At 39.4% G+C, this 21,684-nt stretch overlaps 2 protein-coding genes across 2 annotated transcripts; one reads left to right on the top strand and one right to left on the bottom strand.

The window, feature by feature from the left end:
* Positions 1-821: 821 nt before the first annotated feature.
* On the bottom strand, positions 822-3,594 carry LOC136348834 (probable E3 ubiquitin-protein ligase makorin-1). The gene is made up of 3 exons (XM_066299985.1): positions 3,390-3,594; positions 1,936-2,148; positions 822-1,882 (listed from the first exon to the last, which is right to left on the bottom strand). Exons 2-3 carry the CDS (start codon positions 2,104-2,106, stop codon positions 1,118-1,120), a joined length of 936 nt encoding a protein of 311 aa, XP_066156082.1. The 5' UTR covers positions 2,107-2,148; positions 3,390-3,594; the 3' UTR covers positions 822-1,117.
* Positions 3,595-4,214: 620 nt separating this feature from the next.
* On the top strand, positions 4,215-19,803 carry LOC136348800 (mucin-17-like). Its single transcript, XM_066299940.1, has 14 exons — positions 4,215-4,534; positions 7,727-8,313; positions 13,378-13,638; positions 13,714-13,945; positions 13,994-14,212; positions 16,061-16,693; positions 16,751-16,871; positions 17,830-18,000; positions 18,051-18,229; positions 18,605-18,732; positions 18,786-19,059; positions 19,113-19,240; positions 19,298-19,471; positions 19,527-19,803. Exons 1-14 carry the CDS (start codon positions 4,477-4,479, stop codon positions 19,701-19,703), a joined length of 3,342 nt encoding a protein of 1,113 aa, XP_066156037.1. The 5' UTR covers positions 4,215-4,476; the 3' UTR covers positions 19,704-19,803.
* Positions 19,804-21,684: the final 1,881 nt, after the last annotated feature.

Here is a 21,684-nt window from a genome sequence, read left to right on the forward strand (position 1 = left end):
GTGTGCTGCTTTTCGAGAAATAAACCATAGCGGAAACAGCTTTTTCATAGGTCTCTTTGCTCCTGTAATACGCATTTTGGACCCCTTCGGCAATTTCTTTTGTTTAAAAGAATTTTCTAATTTTGAAAATGATAGATTGACGTATTCAATGAGACTAAAACAGTATTTCTGCAGAGCATTATCAACTCGGTGCTCACGCATGGCTGCCCAATATGGAAAGAACGCCTAAGTACACCACGTACGTGACTTTATTAAAAAAAAGGCACTAAGAAAAGCTAATTTTAGAATATGTTGCGCATAACGTACAGCGTCTGTTGCAGCACTGTAAATAATTACCGGAGTCGTACCAATTGACCTACTGGCCAAAGAGCGTATAATTGAGTGTGAAAACAAGAAGCAAGACAAACTAGAACCCAGGACATCTACCGTTAGAGAATGCCAAGAAAACTGCAACGACAAAGGTGAAAATAAACAGACCTTCACCTGATTTATACAAGTGAAAAAATAAGAAATGCACGTAAATCATCACACATTCTCAGCGGGGCAAGGATATGTTTTGCAGTATCTAAACAGATTTAAGGAAAAATGAAATGGAGAAAACATAAAACTTAAATTCAACATACCCTCCGAGTATATTTTTGAATTTAGATTACGTAGATAAATTAAAAAGGGATAGGTTATGTTGAGACCAATACGACTGTAAATATTTCTGGTTTATAACTGAATGACCGCATATTAAATCAGAAATATTTTATTTGTAACTCTTTACCGCGCCAAAACGCTCTCTCAAAAATTCGGATTCAATCACTAAAACAATCCTAAACCATTATCAAATTTTAATGCTGACATCAATAGTAATATTTTATAAAAGTAGTATAAACTAAACTGGTAATCTACAGAGTAAATAATTTTATACGAAATTTTCTCGCCCCTCGAGACCAAACAAACAGCAAACCTTAAAGCCCCGACGGAAGTAGAAATAAAAAATTACTAAAGAAAATAATGAACAATCGCGCTATTTTGTCTCAAATTTGGCCTTCAATATGTATCTCACCTTGTAGCGTGGCAATACTGTATACTTACGTTCTGTAGAAAAATAGATTACAACTACGGCTAATTAAATCAGAAAGGAAAAGTCTAAATCACTCTCGGAATCCGTACTGTCTGGATTCATGAGGCTATTCATAGCCATAAACCGACGAAAATCATCGTGATCGTAGTACTGCATGGCGATAGTGGGATCGTCCAGATCCAAGTCGAAATCTGCGTCATCCAAGTCTTCGTCATTATCTTCAATGTCCAGCTCGTCGTCGTTAAGCCAATATAGAATTTGATGTAACATCTCAGTATCCACGTTCGAAATTCTACGCCTGCGCGGTTTCGGCGGACCCACGTCCATCTTAGTGCCATTAGGAAGAGCGTGTAAGTACAGGCACGTGTTACCGAAGGGACAATATCCACTGCCTTTACTAAAATATCTGCAGTTGATTTTCTGCATGCGCGTCTTTTCTCTCGTTATAAACGTCTGTTTTTCCTCTTGGATCTCAAACCAAATTCGACTCGGGTACACATAGTCGGAGGGCTGTCGGCACTCAGGACAGGCTTTTGACACTTCAAAATCAAATTCCTTGCTTTGCCGCCACTTCCTAATGCAAGCGAAGCAGAAGCAGTGATTGCAATTGGGCAAAATACCGAAAGTTTGCTCTCTAAAGTCTGTTTTTTCCATGATTGTGTCGAAACATATGCCGCAGGCCAGGGTGGCGGCATTTGAACGGACTTGTGTACTTGTACTGGCACTAGGACTTGTCCCTGATGCAGTGCTTTGATTAGTGTTTGTTGAAGTTGGTGAAAATGTCCGGGAGGGCAAATTGTGATTCTGATTCTGTAAAGAAGCTTTATATACCTCAATGTAATACAATATTGCTACACACTTACATGTATTTGATTAGGTTTGACAGCATTTGGCTGTCTTGGAGACTCAGTCAAATCATGGTGGACATTTCTACATCGATTTCCAAATCGGCAAGTTCCGCGTAAGTAAAACTGGCAAATTGTTCTGCCCTGTCTTTGGAGGGGATTATCCCTGTACCCATTGGTGATATTCATGACCAAATACTGGAACTTTGTGGTGGTATAACCAATAGAAGTCTGAAAAAAATAAATTTGAATAAAAATATTAAAATCCAGTTAAACTGTGACTCAAACTTGATTTAGTGGACCAGTGCCATACTTGAAACATCCTATAAGATTGTTGTTAAATTAATTATATTAGTGACAACAATATTATTTTTACAGGATCTTTGAAGTACCATCACTGGTTCAGGTTTATCCAGGTTAAACCAGTATTATACAGGAGTTTTTCCTGATATATTGACATTTCCTTAGTTTACACAACTTAAAAATACTTTTCATGGGATGTCCAGTGGTTCTAAGATTTTCTAAGAGAATAAACCAAATCTCATCTGTTGTATTCAATATTAGTTCTAATTTTTATGAGTATTTTGTGTATTTAATAATCCAGGAGATACAATTAAAATACTCTCAAATGCCAATACAATGAAACATTTACATTGCACCTGCCATAGTCCAGCACTTTCCACTCAATTTTTGAAATTTTGTTCTAGTACTAGAGGAGTATTCAATATCCTCCAGTATTGGAGTGTGGCATCCTATCAAAGCAGAAGTTTTGATTTATTAGACTGTTCCTCTGGAATATTAGAACTCAAATACTTTAAATAGAAGTGTCATGTATTTAATGATCCAAATTTTTGACTAAAAAATCTATATTTGTATGGAATATGTCTTTGTAGGAAGTTAAAATTAATATAGAAAATTTAGATTTAGGCATTTGAAAAACAAAGCTTTTCAGTACCTTATTCACATAGTAGACAGTAATTAAAAGTTCAATACTTTAACATTTTGAATAATGAAAGTGTGTAGGCTTCAACAAGACTTCCATTTTTGAAAAGTGCACAATCATTATATTAAAATATCTAAATACTGAAGGATATTGAATACACTCCAGAAAGATTGTTTTTGTAATAGATAGGGCTGTGAATTGCCTCTTCCAATGAATGTAGATATGTGCCCTACTTATTGTCTACTGCAAAATAATTTGTAATAAGAACCACACATTTACAGAAATCCCAAGAACATAACAACAAAACAAAGATTTGACCCACATCAAAGCACAATCGAGAAAGATATAGAGGTCAGAGTGTTGACCAGGACAGACCACAATGAAGTTTCTCCTTGCAGTCTGCCTTAGTAAACACTCCAACTAGTCCCCGCCTAATTATTTTGTAAAATAAGGATTGAAAAATGAATGAACAAAGGCAGGGCGGTAAATAAAACCCTAAAATATAGAAAAATCATAATATGAGGCTTACTTATTAGGGTGCTCCTAGGGTCATCTAAATGTATGTAAACGGCTCGAAACCGTGGAGACCTGTTCTCTGAAGAAGGAACTCAGTGAAGTTAATGAAATATGTTTAATATTGTACTTTAGAAAATTAATGTAGTGACACGAATCATGAATATTGGAGATTCCAATTGTAGTAAACCGAAAAATAAACCGAGTTAGTATGATTGTCATAGTTGTCAAAAGTCAAAATCCCATATGTCATATTGTTAAACGTCAAATATGGAGCAATAGGCGCTTTCAGATTTGATTTATGGCGCTTGTGCGGCTGGTTCAGTACTATAAAGGGGGAAATCGTAAAGTTATAATCATTTAATTTAGCTTCATTTTGCAATAAATATTGCAGCAAATATAACGTTAAGATACAAAATATTAAAATTAAGATACTATTCGTTTAAAAATACTTGGGAATTTACTGATTTCTCATGAGCGCATTTGAGTTTTTACATCAAGACAAAGCTAAAAGTTTTGAACAAAAACCCGCGAAAATTCAAATTTATATGATTTTCAATATTTTTTCTTATAGTTAATACTTATTATAAATTGCGTTGTTACATATAGACACCAAAACGTTTCAAAATTCTACTGGTAGTGCCATTATAGATAATAATTCCTTCTTACAGTTTTCCGACTCGAAATTGATTGTTTGCCTCCTGATCCCAAGCATATTCACCCCGCAGCGATTCGAATCAGAATTTATTAACGAAAACAAGAAAACGTGCGTAACATATTATTCTACAATCGACGAATTACACAAGTCCCCACTAAAGACTCGCTGACCGCTAATCCTTGGCAGTTCTTGTCTTACATGGTTCCTTCAGTTTGGTCGCGACTTTGCACGAACCTAACGCGCGTTTTACCTGAGGGTCTCCCCTGTGTAAATAAACCGATGTGAAAGTAAATATTTCAAAAGAAGTAACCCCTATAAGCTTAATAACTCATTTAATCGACCCTTATTTAAACGCTGAAGTATAAAGTGTGCGATAATAAGAATGAAGTGAGTTTGTTGCAGCGAATGATGTTCTATCCAGTCAACGAGGGAGATATTAGCGAGGATGGCAGTATTCGAATTTAGGATATTGGTCTTTGTTGCGTTAAGCTGCTGTATTAAAGGTGAGGACAATTCCTTTAGGGACGGGTGACATGCTAAAATGATGAGAGAGGATGTGATGAAACTTATTGTATTGCAGCGGATTTAATTACCTTGATATTTGTTATTAAAAAAAGTTTCTATTTTAACCTTTTTTCAATGTAGGTTCTTACGCGAATATGCACTATAAACCCTCTGGCAGCATATTTATCTACCTACACAGGGGATGTTGGCCGAAAGAAAGGAGCGAGGTTAGCAGTAAAGTCGTGGGAGAGAGCACAAGATGACATAACGTTTTTTTATGATTATGCGTATATGTTAATATATGCCAGTTCCACTATAATAACACCTACTAGGATTATTGATAAATTTTCGTTAAGTTTGAGTTCATTAATTAAAGGAAGTATCATAACATTTAATGATAAAAACGCGGTACAAGCAGATAATCTCTCAAAAATGGCGCTGAAACAAGTGCCGAACGATGTCATTCCTTGTATGATTAACGCTTGTCAGATTCGCGACATCATTAAGAGTACTTGTGCGCTATTCCTTATAGTTACAAAACGATTCTTCGTTTCTTCTAACATAAAATACGTTTGTTTGCGAATTACTTTCATTCGCATGCAAATTATCAACGCATAGAAATTGTGCAACGGTCGTGAAAACCATTGTTGCATTATTGCGTTATTGTTGCTCTCATGTAAAAGTGCTGGCACTCTTAATGACGTATTTTTGATGCGTATTCTTAGTTACTTTGCACAAAAATGATGAAAAAAAGACAAATTTCACTTCTTCCCCTTTAAGGCTCATTACTAATGATGATGACGAAGGAAAATTCTTATCTTACTCATCAAAGATCCGCAATGGGGGTTTCATCAGAGACCCGTGGATTCCGTTTTTACGAAACAAAATTAAGAGTCTAAAATGGGTCTATTAAAACGCAGTTTATCACCTTTCAACCTTGACTTAACTGCGGTTCCAAGAACGCGGGAGGAGTCGTTCAACGTTCAAAAATATTCAGAACGGGGCTTAGTTATACAAGACGGAAGAATGGGGCAATACAGAAATTGAATAAAATTAGTTGCGACCCATAACTTCTTTGATAGCGCTTGAAGTGAACGTCAGAATTCGCTCCGTTCTTAAACACAGTTTTATCAGAAGAATGTTATGTAGGAGCGCCAGCGCACCGCACAAGGATAAAATAACTTTACGTCCATATCCTTAAAGCTTCATGAGTCTGTACAACATGATTGCCAGTGCTCTTAATGAAATTAATTGCTGCAAACAAAATTATAAGCTACATGGGCGAGTACCAACAACCCACTTCTCAAGTTTTATTGTTCAATTTCGTTTAGCAAGGTAGATTGACCTTAAAACCTGACTTCTGGTCAAGTTGCAACAACATTGTCACGCATCTACCAACGCTGGGAATTTAGCAAATATTCACCGCATTTAGAAGCACTTGACCCATGCAAACTCCCATCATTTGCATATCCCTTTATGCAGCATCGCGCTGGTCACTTATTGAAATTTTCATGGTACACTTAAACTTGGTACCCATTATTAGATTGTTTCGTGTTTTCAGTCTATAACCTTCGCATAACTACCCAAAGGTTGGAAACCAGTTACTTTCACTTTTACAAATACGATTTTGTGCTGCGGCCTGGTGAATACTCCGCTAGGCCTGTGATGGGTTCGGCTCTTTGAATTTAAATTTGAAAAATGGGTGTTAATCTTTTAATGTCACGTTTGTTTGAGTACTTCGTGCGCATTGCAATAAACATGCTTAAGTAAGTCCGCCTGTTTATGAGCTTTAAGAAGAAAATCGCGCCTACATTGACGTGTTCTTCGGCATGAATACGGTAGCTCCTTGGCAATGAAAGTGGTGAATGCAATAGATTTTAAATGAAATTAACGCGTTGCCCCGCAACAATGCGCAACAAAATTTCGTGCCCATAAAGATTTCGTTCAATTTCTCCTAGTTGGAATAATCGATTTCAGCAATCGGTCTACATACACAGACCGTTCGTTAGTAATCACTTGAGAAATCGATTTTACTCTTGAACGCACTCGCGTGTGAAACTTATGGCTCTCGTGCCGTTAGAGGTATTCGAATTTTCTATTTTTTTCTGCAAAACACATTCGTGCATTTATTATGAGGAAAAAATCATAACTTTCATTTTTAAAGTTGCACGTTACGCGAGTCCAGTTCTTGTCCGTAATTGACTGTGTCCGATGCACCTACCTCGATCACACCAGGGGAAGCTCGCACATGTCCCTGTAATTATAGAGCGCCGTCGTTAGCTCCACAGAACTGAGGACGCGCGAAGGAACCCAAACGAGAGAGAAAATTCGGGACGTTCAAACACGTCCAAATTCCCTCGGATCAACCAGGAAGAATCTTGTCGACGTTCGCTTCACAAATCTTATTGTACCTGAACTTCTCATGGTGAAATCCATTAACGATCCATTGCATCGTCCAATGACTTGTCGAAAAATTCGAAATTTTCCGCTATGTCACTTCCAACGGTACTCATCAAATCTCCAGTGTTAAGCCCGAATGTTCGGGTCATTGGCACCGCCCTAAGAATCCTCAGCAATCTACTCGCCATTTACAGCTTTTAACTTATCACCCGTAGTGCTGATAATAATATCGACTTTTGGCATTAAGGCAGATTTCTGGGCGTGGCTGCCTTGTTCCTGGTAGACCCGATGCAACCTTGAGAGCTCGTTCTTTTGCTGCTGCCGTAGGAAGGAACCTGCTGGCCGCGTATATACCGGTTGTGAAAGCATTAAAACAAAAATGTTTTTGCGTTATTACTGAATAGAAAATGTACTATTTAATGGTAATTTGCTATTATGAGTCCGGCTTGTGTCGATAATAGACTGTCGAGGATTAGGCCGAGAGCCTCGTTCTCTACTCCATTTCTCTCCATTCTCTACTAATTGGGCTTAATGTTACTCTTCCTCTCTCAATGCTCAGTACCAATTGCCGAAAATCCCCCACATCACTCAATTACGAATTCTTCCAGCAAACTAGAACATTCCTTATACAAGAAGTGGGTATGCGTTAATGGCTGCGACGCATAACTGTGAATTGATTTTTAAGACTATGTAGGTAGTTAACGTTTATTCTCTACGCCGAGCGTGAATTTGTTATGGGAACGTCGAAGTATGGTGACTCACGCAAAAATCTGAACTCAAGTTTTTTTTAGGTCAAAAATACTTCGTCGGTGAGGAGCACCAAGACGACTTCTTTCCCACCAACCCAGTGACTTACTACCAAAATGCTGGCAACTACTTCTTACCCAAAGACTTGCAAACCTCGGATTTGTCACCTCATTTGCAACACACTTTACCTCAGTACCAGCAATATGTCGACCCCAAACAGAGCGTACCTTTTCCTTTCAGACTGGCCAACAACGATTACGTGATACCCTCGACGCATAGGCCGGATTTCTCTCAACTTTTACCGCAGCAAAGACACTTGAACTACGACAACAGATTAGAATTTGTCCCCTCAACGTTCATCAACCGCAGACCCTCCACAATTAGTCCTACTGAGAATAATAAAAAGAGCACTGATCCGCCGGATTTGCGATTTAATAAAAGAGATAGCGAGGAGGAACTAGATGCTGAAGGGGAGGACGAGGAGTATTTGGACGAACCGGACGAAGAAGTTAAGGCGAAGAGTGATGAGAGGGCAGCGAAGAACGCTGCAGAGGTAGAGAGTAAAGGGAACGATAATGACGTTCCAGAGGAGGAGTATGATGAAGAATATGAATATGAGGATGCAGACGAGGTAAGTTTTGACACGCCGAAGTAAAGTGTGGTGGTAGTAGCGCCCCATGAGGCGCTTGTGAAAAATACCGCAACGCGTTTATAACTTTCGTGAACTCGAAATTTCAAAAAAATTCTTAAACACGTAAAGGTTATTGTAAAAAAGGGCATTTAACGTATTACTTTCGATGTTTAAAATTTTCACCCCTGTCCAGCTAGCCCTACTAACCTTTTATTTTCAAACGGAAAGGTGCCCATTCCTGGAAGAGCACCTGGTGACGATAAACCATTAGACATCCAACACTCATTGGATGCAGACTCTGCATATGCGACATCCGCAAGAACTCAACGCTCGGGGGCAAATAATCGGCCTCCAGTTTATCGGTCCATTACTCATACCATAGAGGGGAACTTGAGCGACCATCGTACCTGGTACTTGTTGTTAAACGAAATAGTTCCATCAATCGCCGCAGTTTTTTCTGCGGAAAATGGGAAACACGAAGTCAATAATGTTTGGGTCCGACAAGATCGTACGGCATCACATTATGCTATCGCCGTGATGGAGTATCTTGACGAGATTTTTCCCAGGAGATGGATCGGTAGAACAGGCGCAGTAGAATGGCCTCCGCGATATCCAGATCTTACGCCTTTCGTTTTTTTTTGTAGGATAACTTAAAAGGTTCCATTCGCGAAAATGAATCACAAAATTTATAATGATTTCCGTCTCAGAATTCTAACAGAATTAGAATTAATAACAGAAGGAATACTGGTTAATTACATAAGACTTCGAGGAAGGGCCGAGTCATTGCCGATTTGTTATTGGAGCCAAATTTGAGTGTTTTTTGTAGGAATTTCAATTTTGATTGATGTAATAATGAGTTACTTTACTTTGCATCTAATAATTTTGCGTTTTAAGAAAACTTTAGATCCAATCTGAGTTCTAAGTATACCGTCGTATCCCTTATTGAATTTCCTTTCTTTTGATATGTTACAACGAGTACTTTTCCATTCGGAAATAAAACGTTAGTTGGGGTAGCTGGATAGGGGTGAAAAAAATGAACATAAAAAATAATGCATTAAAATAAAATTATACGTAATAAATATCAGGTTTATGAACGTTATAAACGTGTTCCAAAACTTTTTACCAGCGCTGTGCATGTAACGTGCGGGACTTAGGGGTGCTCCCACGCAATTAAATATTATTTTTAATCACGAGACTGTTACCCGTATTACTTAACTGTTGTTTTGGTTTTGGTCAGTGACTTAAATTTTGTGTTTATTTGCTGCAAATATCCTCACGAGAATTACATGTAGCAGTCAGGAATCGTTTCGTTATTGCATTGAGCATTCGCTGCAGCTTTAGGTACTAATGATGGTGAGGTTTTTTTCGTGGTCGAATTATTTAGTTTATTGAACTATGAAAACCACTACCATATTTCGGTTAGTTGGTTATTAAATTAGAAACCTTAATTCAATTAAAAACCTTTATGGTGTCCGGGAATTTTTTCAGTTAGTAAAAAGTTATTAATTGCGCCAAAGCAACTATCGCCCTGTAGATTTGCAGCATTTCACCACAAATTCGAAGTAGGTACTCGATTAATTCTAGGACCTGCAGCAACAAGTTTGAGGGCCTTTTGAAGCTTTAACCCCCCGTATATCGCCAAAAAGAAAACTTTTAGATTTTTTTGTAAGGCCCCTTGATTTGACGCGACCTGTATGCAGCTCTCGTTGTTTGTCTAAACAGTTTAGTAACATCGTTTCCTGGGTTTCCCATGGCGTCATAATAGCGCTCCCTCGTTTGACTGCAAACAAGTGACTAGCACAAAATATACGGGGTTTCCCGAGTAAAGTGCCTGTAATGGAGATTCTTAAAACAGTGAGAGATATAAGGTGACTCAAATTATAAGCGAGGTGCGCATCTTTGTGTCTGTGCAGAAAATGTTCTAACATTGGTAATATGTCCAGGGTGTCCATTTTTTGACACTTTTACAGGGTATTTCCGGTGCCGTAAACGATGCCGCGCGCAGATTTTTATGTAGAATCCAGTAGGTGTTCCTATTTTTGAGAAAATTTCCAAAATTAAGACTCCTTAAATGGGCCGTACGCCGTCTCGAAGAGCTCCGAAAAGTGTGGAAAATGGCTGGTCGAGTCTTGCATGAACTCTCGCACAACAACAAAGCCGAACATCTCCTTACTTCTACCCATTTACTGTAAAGAAATGGGCAAAGTTCGTTTCTGAAGAATCCCGTCACCGGTGATGAATCATGGTTGCTGCTCAAGAACGTACAAGAGAAAGAAGGTTTGCGTATCGCCACATGTTTCATCCAAACGAATACCGAAAGACCTCCACTATCAGAAGGTCATGTGGGACGGAAGCGGAACGATCATATATCATCGGCACTTGTTATTAGTGGAAAAATGAAGATAAGCGACATCAGTGGGGGATTTCCGGCTAAAACGGCAAGCGGCAATTCAACATCAACGGCAACACCTGCCTGCCTCAACTTGACCACCTTCGCGTTGAAATCGCGAAGAAACGATCACTCAAACAAAAACCATACCATCTTCCACAACGATAATACACGTCCTCGTGCCGTCGAATCCATCGACAATAAGGGATGCAATCTGCTCCCGCATCCGCCCTATTCACCGACCGAAGCCCCATGGATTACCACGCCAATTAATCGCTGAAAAACTGCCAAACAAAGAATTACGATTTGGATGACTTGGTGGCCGATGTCAAAGCCTGGATTGCCTCCAAGAGCCGTGACTTCTTTGCCCATGGAATCGTCCGGCCGCCAAGCAAAGGGGGCGCAGTTCTTGAAGTGGATGGGAATATACTCCAGAGTAATTATTTAAACGTGTTTTTGTCAAATTTCGTTGTTGTTTCTGTGAGATAAAATTTGTTGGACAAAATCGTGGTTAATTTTACATTGTCCGAAACAATAAACAAACGCATCGTTTCATCTCGGTAGGCTTAAAAACAACTGCTCTCTTCTATGACCCGAAAGCGCTACCGGATTTTAGTGTTCCGAAACGTCAAAATGTTTTCAAATTTGACAGTTTGACATTTTCGACCGACAGAAATTTTGAAGCAATAAAAGATACGGAACGCTTTTCAAATCGAGGAAAGCCGACGGTGAATGACTGCTTCGCTATGAGTGGAAGTAGTGCAGCTGGGGGCTCAAAATGTGTGTGTTTCCAGATGTGTCCAGACTTGCGTCGACCTCTGAGGACATCAAACACAACAACAATGGAGAATTATTAGTTGGTTCTTCACGTAAGAATCTACAGCAACGTCAAAGTCCAGTGGCGCTCTTTGATCATGAAACGAAGCGTTTGTTTTTAAGCCTACTACGACGAAATGATGCTTTTGTTCATCTTTCCCCTCCGAAATCCAACATGGCGGCCATGAGGAGTAGCCAAGCGAGATATGATTGCTCGAAATCGAGAAAACCCGGAAAAATTTCGAACACGCCATGTGATTGACAGTTGGCGATAATAGAAAACTTGCGAGTTTCGTGGAATTTCCCACTTTGTATTTATCACCGTTTCCATGATATCCATGGAATTGACTTTATTTGCGTAATTAATAAAAAAATAAATAATTAATATAAAAATAAATAATTAATATAAAAATAAATAATTAATATAAAAATAAATAATTAATATAAAAATAAATAATTAATATAAAAATAAAGTAAATAATTTATTGCATAAAATTGAACATAAAAAGAGTATCAAGAGTCCCGAATGTATTCGTTAATAATTGAAGGAAATGTTTTTCATGAAAATGCCGCAGCACGTCAAACACTGGTTCAGGTTCTGCATTTTTTGACGTAACAGACGTGTATACAGGGTCGCCCATGTAGTAGGTAAATGTGCTTTTTCATGTGTTTCTCATAGAACCCCTTGTATATTATGACGTTTGTGACTCTTTTAAGGAGTTTTGAACAAACATGCAACATATCCGTGCTCAAATTCAACAGTTTTCGGGAAAAATGACAGAAGAATAGAAATAACAACGGAAATTTTAATACTCGAAAAATAGCAATATGAGCAATACTACAATTTAACGCATTAAATGTTTGAATTGCGCCTCGTTGACCTAACTCTACCCCGAACTAACCCGACGGTGGGCAAGTCGCCATTCAAACTCCCCAAGAACTTTCTTCATCATTTAAAGAGGTATTCGTTGAACTCCTCGAGTAATATTATTTTCTAATCCTTTTGTACTGTTAGGTTTATTTAAATACCCCCTGTTTCGGACAACCCCGTGAAAAGCTTGAAAGAGGCGAGGTCGGACGGTCTGGCAGACCACTCTAATTGCCACGTGGTCCAAATATGTCAATAGCTAGTGAGTTGAGACGTGTCTAAGCCACATGAAATACGTTCGGAATTTTTCGAAAAACTCACCAGGGCCATAATATACATGGCGTTCCACAACGACAAAAAAAGGACAAGTACGTTTATCTAAGACGTGAATGGCTCTGTAGAGAAGTCTGCTACCACAAGGAATGCACAACGAAGAACATTACTTGACGTGTTCCAGCATTTTCGTGAAAAGCATTTCCTCTAATTATTAACGAATTTGTTCGGAACTTTTGATCCTCTGTGTATGTGAACAATTATTGACATTTTAAATAATTAACTTCGGGCTGAAAGCGTGTCTACGATTAAATCAAATTAGCAGCTACTATTTCGTTAAAGTTAAAAATTTCTGCTCGTTAAACCTTTTAAGTTTAATTTTAATTTGCATCGTGTTCATTTCCTCGTAAAACGAGTACATAGATGTAACTAAGTAGATATGATTGTTTCATTTATCTAATCGAGCATAAGACTTACCTAATAACAAATACCAATTAGTAATACCCATAATAATAATTAAAAACTTTCTCAATATCGAGGCCACAAAATCAACATCAAGACTCTTTTCCTGGGCAAAACCTCCCATAGATAAACAACACTCATTGTGTAACACCTTTTTCACATGCCCACGCTTTATAAACAAATTCATGCTCTTTTACTCTACCCCAATGTTATTTAATTCTACAAGAGAAAAACGAATCTCGTTAACGATTTTTAGGAGCCTAATGAAGTCGATGAGGAGAAACAATTAAAGAGCAATGAAACTAATCATCCTGAAGTGTCTAGTCATGAAACCACCGCGCAAGAGGATGATATTAAGAACAATGAAGAAATGCCTGAATACGTGGTGTCTGTGGTTACCAGCAAAACTGTGGTGAATAATACAGTGATTTCTCCAATGATGCTCAACAACGAGTCGTCCACACCGAGTAGTTTGGAGCCAGAAAACTCTACCGACTCTTGGATTGTCATAGCTTCAGTAAGAACACACACGATCTCATCACTGGTGATGACAATTATTTTAACCGAAGAGTAAATTATTATCATTTCGTAGGTCCAAACCAGCAGGAGCATTTCAGGGGCTCGGTATATTCCAACCTCAGTAGTAGATCAAGAAGAAAGGAGGCAGCTACTGAACGAACCAACTGAACCAGTTACAATGATCGAGAACAGTACCGCAGTCGCTCCGACTGCGGCAACTGCCGGACAAACCCTTAAAACCTCGACTGAGAGTTTAATTGACAAATTGGACTCTCTCCAATCAGATCTCTCTGGAATTTTGACAGGTAAAAAAGGGAACTGTAAAGGAAATAAGGTTTTAACGTTCGTTTCAGGGGGCTTTAAAAACGACAACATCGCAGTGATAGAGGAGAATGTGTCTACAAAAGTAGAAACGACCACCATAGAAGCGATTATTTCAAGCTCTAAGGCTTATCCTCGGGTTAATATTAGAAAATACGATCCTGGGAATAGAGTTGCGCGCCCTGGTAGCACAAAATCTCAGTCCAAACCTGCCTCAAACAAGCCCAATGTGACGGCGCCAAAGAGCATAGGTAGGAAAGGGTAATATACAGGGGCCGTCGTGTATATTGAATAGTGGCAAGGACTCGTAAAAGATTTTTTTTTATCAAAAAACGTTTCGAGTCAAACTTGCGAGGTCGATTGGGTGTCGCTGTTTGATGCCCTTAAACGGTTTTTTGCCTCGTAAGAGTCCAAGGGTGTCCAACTTTCAGTTTTCAGATGTGCCCCTCTATCTTCGATTTGTTTTGTGGAATCCGCACTTTTGGCGCATACCAACACGTCAAATTTTACGGGTGGTTAGATGAGAAAAATTTCGGAAAAAATATATTTTTCTTACTAAAGAAAATTAAATTCAATCGACAAAGCAAAAATACAAATGACTGTTTATGAGAATCGCCGTTTAATCTTCAAATCGGTCGCTCAAAATGTCTTCCGTTGTTATCCACACACGTTGCTATTCTTTGCATGAACGATGTCCTCACCTGACCATAGGCGCCTGGTCGATCGCATTACACCGATAATACGAGCCCCGAAGTCAACGTCGTTTGGCCAATCCCTACGCAAGTCGCAGGGATCTAAATCGGGTGGCCGGGCTGGCCACTTTATTTCACTAATTAAAAAAATTGGTATTGCTTTCCTTTAATTTAGAAATGGAAATTTCCGAAGCGATATTTACTTGACTTCTAAACCTTTTTGGGGTATTTTTGTTTGGGCTACTTTTCTGATTGAATTTAATTTGTTCGATAAAGTAAGAAAAAACAATTTTTTTCTTGAAATTTTTCTTATATAACCCCAATAAAATTTGATTTGGCTAATAAGTGTAGATTCCATAAAACAAATCAGAAATAGGTCATTTGAAAGCCAAAAGTTGGACCTCGTTGGATTTTGTGGGGCAAGAAAAATCAGTCTATGGTGACGACAAGTTATCGTTGTAACTTTCGCTTGAAACATTTTTTGATAGAAAAAGTATTTGAAACGTTATTGACGTAATTCCATATATAATTGACGGACCCTGTATACAGAGTCGTCTAACGATAACTTGACCCCCTTTAACCTTGAAAAATTTGGATTTTTTGGAAGCTTGCCAAAAACGTCAAAGTAGCTTTTGAAAAGGATACATATGAAACTCAACCCCCAAATTTCACCCTTATGCCCATCACAGCAGTCTCCTCAAAAGTTTTAAACGGCACGAGGGGTCTTGTGACACCTCAAATTAAAGGTTTTTTTAAACTGCACTCAATGGTGTAATGCAATTAGTTTTTGAGAAAAACAACTACAAATGTCGTTAAAAATGCAATTCGAACTCAGTTAAATACGTAATAGTACGTAAATAATGAAAAAGCGTGTTTGTTAATAGGAATTTAGCTCGTTTTCATTTTTGCGCTCATAAACAATTTTTGGTTGTTTTTATTTATTTATTTGTTCTTTTATTTGTTTAACTACAGACTGTTGGTGAATACAAAATCGAAAACAAACCAATTTCCTGTCCACAAATACGTTGTGTGAAAGTTTACGTAACTGAGTTTGCATTGGATTTTTAATCAAATTTACAGGTTTTCCTCAAAAACTAATTGATAGATTCTGAATCGCATTGCATCATTGAATATGATTAGAAAAAGCCTTGAATTTGAGATATAACATGACCCCTCGTCCTTCTTAAAATTTTTGCGAGTATTGTTGTGACGCGCGAAAGGATGCAGTTTGGGTTTCGAATTTTATGCAAAAATTCGTCCTCCTCAAAAATCGTTTTGTCTTACTTTGGCGATTTTCCAAAAATTCCTTATTTTTCAATATTAAGGGCGAGAGGGGGTAAAGTTTTCGTTGGACGACCCTGTATCAACAAGAGCAATTTCCTAACATTAAAGTTTCATTTGTTATAGATTCCCAGAAAGAGGTTTTGGATAAAATTAAGCCCGTTGCTGACATCAGCTCCTTGCTGCCGCCAGGCTACAAATTACCCACCTCTACAGAGCCATCTCTAGTGAATAGCATTCTCTCCAAAGCGAAGCCTATTAATGACTTAAGTGGATTGCTGCCGCCAGGCTACAAGCCCTCTCAATCATCTTCTGACGAAATTCTTCTCAAGGCGAAACCCGTAGACGATATTAGCGCCTTATTGCCACTAGGCTACAAACCTTCTTCTAGCGAAAAAGATACGATTCTTTCTAAGGCGAAACCTGTGGAAGATATTGATGCCCTACTGCCTCCAGGCTACAAGTCACCTTCATCCACCGTTAAAAACTTGTTGTCCAAGGCCAAACCGGTAGATGATATTAGTGCCCTATTGCCTCCGGGTTACAAGCAGTCTTCGACAACTGAGAAAGTTCAGAATAGTGTATTCTCCAAGGCTAAACCTGTGCAGGATATTAGTGCGTTACTTCCGCCAGGCTACAACACGGCTAAGGCCGGCCATAAGTCATCGGTGTCTGATATATTGTCTATAGCTGTAGCTGACGACATTAGTGCGTTGCTACCTCCAGGTTACACGAGGAAGGGATTCAGTAAACCTAAAGGTTGGACATGAAAAATTTTCAAATGAATTTATTTACATTTCACGTTTTTCTCTTTAGTCACTACTTCGACAACCCTGCGGACAGTAACTCAGAGCGTTCCTGCAGATCTTTTGCCTACAGACTTCAAAGTACCAATTACAGAAACAAGAAGTAGCACTATGCCCACGGCTACAGAAAGGTTCGGTTGCATTTTTTACCGTATCTCGCGCGAGGAACTGTTTTATTTCTTGGACAACCAACAATACATCAACCGCCTCTCTAACGAACGGATTTGTAGTAATTATACAGGGTGTTTCGCAACTTATCGGACAAACTTCAACCACATATGCATCGTTACATAACACCTCCATTTATCGAAAAGAGTCCCGCAGATAACGACATAAACAACAAAAAAGGTTTATTTATTGCATTAGACTCATTTATCCATTTGATCGTATTAAAGTTAACACGTTACGTACAAATTAACAACAAAAGTGCAAAAAATATCTATGTTTTTCCATACGGATAAACGAGCGACAATACCCAACATTTCATCATTATTGTTTGTGACCTATTTGGAAAACAGTCAATTTGTGTGGGAATTTGAAAGTATTCTCTCTCCGAGCACATACACTGCTATACGTGGTTCATGCACAATGGGGCACCGCCACACTTTCGTTCAGATGTCCGAATTTCTTCTAATCAAGCTCAGGGGATATGCTGGATCGACGGAGGTTGACCAGTAGCTTGGCCTTCGCGGCGTCCAGATCTAAATCCGGTAGATTTATTTTTATGCCGACATTTGTCTACCGTACCGAAGTTCAGGATATTAACGAATTGCGAGGCTAGATCACAATGGCGGACAGTAATGCGCTATGGGGAGCAGTAGGCAAGAGTACGAAGTAGTGTGCCCGAATTGAATTCGGCGGACTCAAGCTTGCTTTCAGGCCAATGGAAACAATTGTGGACAGTTTTTGTAGAACAGAACAAATAAACTTTTAATATTGTTTATCTCATTACTCCTAAAACTTTCATTGGAATTTTATCGACCCCTCGCCTTCTTAGGTAACAATGCACGCGTCGTCGAAGTTGGTCCGATAAATAGTTAACACCCTGTATAAAACCTGCGGTTATGCATATTTTTACGATTTTTTCAGTCCCTCCACGTCTTCAACCACCGCTGGGTCAGCTTTTAAGGTCGTTTTTCCAAGCAGGCCTGGAAGCGGCTCGAGAAAATCACCAAGATTAACCACTCCCAGAATCAACAGTGAGGAATTTATTAACAATAAACCAATGTCCCCTACAATCCAGAAAGGATGGCCTGTGAGGTGAGTAGGACCACGAAATTGTGCGAACCTGGCTTGACCTCAGTCTCAAGGGCGAGCACGGAGTTTAGCGGCTGGCCCACCCCATCAACGACCCCGATTTCGATCGAAAAGCTTCTGGAAGCTGCCAGAGCTGCGGCGACTAGTTCTTCCACCGAAACCGTCACTGAAACCACATCTACAACGACCACGACCACCACGACGACCACCACGTCGAAACCCACCACGCCCGGTGAGAAAATAATCCGTTATGAATTGAGTTAGGGAAAAATGAGTTAATGGCAAAATGCTTTAGAAATCAATTAGTGTCTCAATCTCGTAGTGCTGAGCCATATTGGAAGCGGAAGCTATTTAACCTGTTCCATTTAACATCGGTAAGCCCGTCGAAAAAGGCGGGCGTGATAAATCAATAACGGCAGGTTCATTAATCAAGTTTAAAATCGTAAAGTTCTTTCGAGGTGAAAATGGCACTGATGACGGGGGTTGCTGCTGGAAATTAATCAGGAATTTCATATCGGATTTCTGGAAAAGTTGTCTAGCATTATGGAAATTTCACAGAACGACGAGATTTAAAAAAATTAGCTTAAAATGTACTTTTTTTTTACAGGAATTTGCGAAGAACAGTGCGACTTGGCCGGTACCATCAAGCTGGTGGGCGGGGCCAAGTGGATGCCGGAGCTGCTGGATCCCAATACCAAAGAATATCAATTATTGGCCAACAGCGTGCAAGACGAGGTAACAAAACTCCTTCCTCACGGAAGAAAACCTAACAATTTCCATTGTTACAGCTTGAAACCATTTACAACAACTCCCCCCTTCTGAAGAAATGGTATACGAAGATCAGCATCGACGGGTTCAGCGAGGGGAGTGTCTTAGTCGATTATCTGGTGGAGTTCAACGAAATAGGCAAAAAAATCAACACGCAGGAAATTAAACGACTTTTCCACGAATCTTTAACGAATAAATCGCCAAATCGAGAGGGAAAATCATTGAACGAAAGCAAAGTCGAACGGCTCGCTTTGGGCGAATTCGAGGTCGATCCCAAATACACGGATTTCATTGGTAACTCGAACATTAAAGTTCCTCAACTCCAACTTCACTATTTCGTATTACAGTAATACCAAAGCAATCGTACCCCACTGTGGGATATGCAGAAGACGTGCTGTTGCCCCAGTGGGCCATCGCGGTTATAGTGATCGGCCTGGCGTCTCTACTCTTTGTAATCATTTTCGGAGTCACAGTGGTAAATTTCAGCCGTAGAAGACAAAGTCGAGCGATTTTTTTTTTAACTAAATTTCAGCTTTTTAACCGGCACAAGAACTCCAAGAAGGCACCCGCGCCGCTCACTGAAGACATGCTCAACGAACTTAATAAAAACCACATGGGCGGTTTCGATAATTATGGCGCTGACGACTTTTACAACATGGAAGATGTTTGGAGCGATAATCACTATGAACAAAAGCCCCAGAAAAAGGTTGTAAAATCGAATATAACACTGCAGCTCTATTGAAGATGATACTTTATTGCAGAGAAATCATGGTTCCTCCTCCATGTACGACAATAGCACTGCAAACTTGTACGACAGCTGGCGATCTCAATGGAACGGACAATGGAGTGCATATAACAACACTTATTATGGACACCCGAATAGCCAACATAGCGGCCATTCGGGTTTTCGAAGGCCCAACAACGACACCAACTTTTAAATTTAACCATATAGGGATAAATACCCATTTTAATTTTTTTTTTTGTGTAAGATATGTGTAATAAGAGACTGAAAGTATTTTTAATAAAGTATAATATAGATATTAAAGCAAATTTTACCCCTGCAATTTAGTAACACCCCGTAGGTTTGGTGACGATTCACCTCCGAGTGGCTAGGTTTGTTCCGTCATTAGTATAGTGAACCCGCAAAATATTCGGATGCACCCTTTTTAAAGGTTGTCCGAGTCTTAATTGGATATAAAGGGCGTTTGGAAAAGTTGGCACAAAACTTAAGGGGGTGAAAGTCGAGCTAAAGGTAGTAAAAAAAGTTTTTATAAGATTGGTCCGATGGAGTCTCGTTGCTGAGATATGGCCCTTCAAAGGGGTCCTATCGTTTGGATGTTTTTTAAAATAACTCTCTGATTAAAACAATGGAATAGGTAAGAATCTTACCATAAGGAACTTCGTAAGTTTGATTAAAATCGATTATGTATAAGGGTAGTTCGCCAACTACCCTTGAGAGAAATTTTTAGATATTTTTTTATTCTTTTGAAATATCCAGTAAATAATATTATTTTTCGATGAATTGCGCTTTTTCGAAGGAAAAATTAATTTGCTTTTTTTTCGAATTCTGCAGAGTTTAAGCAGAAACGATGATTTTCTTCGGCTCAGGACAGATTTCGGCGAGAGACTCTCGTTCTTTCCCTGAAGTTTTCAATTACATTTTCACGTAATTGAGGTTCGATTTCGTTAATAACGCGTCGAGTTTCGTCCTTCAGCTGTGGAATTTCAACGAGGAATTCCAAAAAAAGCCCCAAAGAAAGAAATCGCACGACCTTGCCGATTTCCCCTTAGGCGAGATGATGCGACCGGGAAACTTTCTTTGCAACGCCTCGATCGTTTCGCGTGTAGTGCGGCAGGTTGCACCGTCCTGTTGGTATGATCCACATGGATCCCGTATCCATGCCATCCAATCGAGGCCACAAAAACACAATTAGAATGTTGCGATATCGTGCGCCGTTCGCATTAGCGGAATTCCCCTCGAAGAAATACGGCCCTATCACTCTACTGGGTGAAAAACCGCACCGAGCAGCGACTTTTAATGGATGAATTGCCTTCTCGCAAATGACCTGAGGATTTTCTTCACTCCAAAATCCGACAATTTTCTCTATTAACAAAACCGTCCGGGTGAAAATGTGCCTCATCGCCAAACAGAATATTCTTTGAGAAATCGACGTTCATGTGGCGCAATACCAGAGAAAGAATCTACAGCGTGTCACGTGGGCCAATGGATTTAGTTGTTTTCTGAGTTGAATCTTATGAGCACGGAAATGAAGGTCTTTTGCGAGAATCAGGTGGATAGCGCTCCTTGGAACTGCTGAGAACGATGGCGGACGGATTCTCGCCGACGCTTTCTCGCACTGCCGCAGTGATTTAACCATTCCGACTAGTGTGATCGTCCATTGGTGTTTGCACGTTCACGACAGACCCATTTTGCTCACATTTCTGAATTACACTTTAAACGGTCGTGTGACTCGGCGCATTACGTCGACCGAAAGTGCCACGCGATTCACGAACTGTCCCCGCAAATGCATTTTATATGCATTGGAGAATGGTATATCGGTCCATGGCTGCTAATCGCAAATTATTTACACCATTGCTATCAGCAACTGGAACGGGCGCTGCAAACTAAACAAAATCGCGGCACAATTGAAATTGTGCGTTTTTATTGGGACACCCGTTACAACCACTCGCGTCAGAAGAGTATCCGGACGATATGCAAACGAAATGGTTCTTAGCACGAAAATGGATTTTTTAGGCATTTGTTGAGCGTCTTTCGGTTGCCGAATGCAGATACCGCAAGGTAGAACTAGAAATACTATCCATGATGGGCCGAGTACCAAACGAGGGCGATGTTAGTTTCGATAAATGGCAATTGGCGATATTTCATTAAGAAAAGGGCAAATGCTATAAAAAGACTGG

The sequence above is a fragment of the Euwallacea fornicatus genome, chromosome 35, assembly GCF_040115645.1.
Source record: "Euwallacea fornicatus isolate EFF26 chromosome 35, ASM4011564v1, whole genome shotgun sequence".
In the NCBI taxonomy this organism is placed as follows: domain Eukaryota; kingdom Metazoa; phylum Arthropoda; class Insecta; order Coleoptera; family Curculionidae; genus Euwallacea; species Euwallacea fornicatus.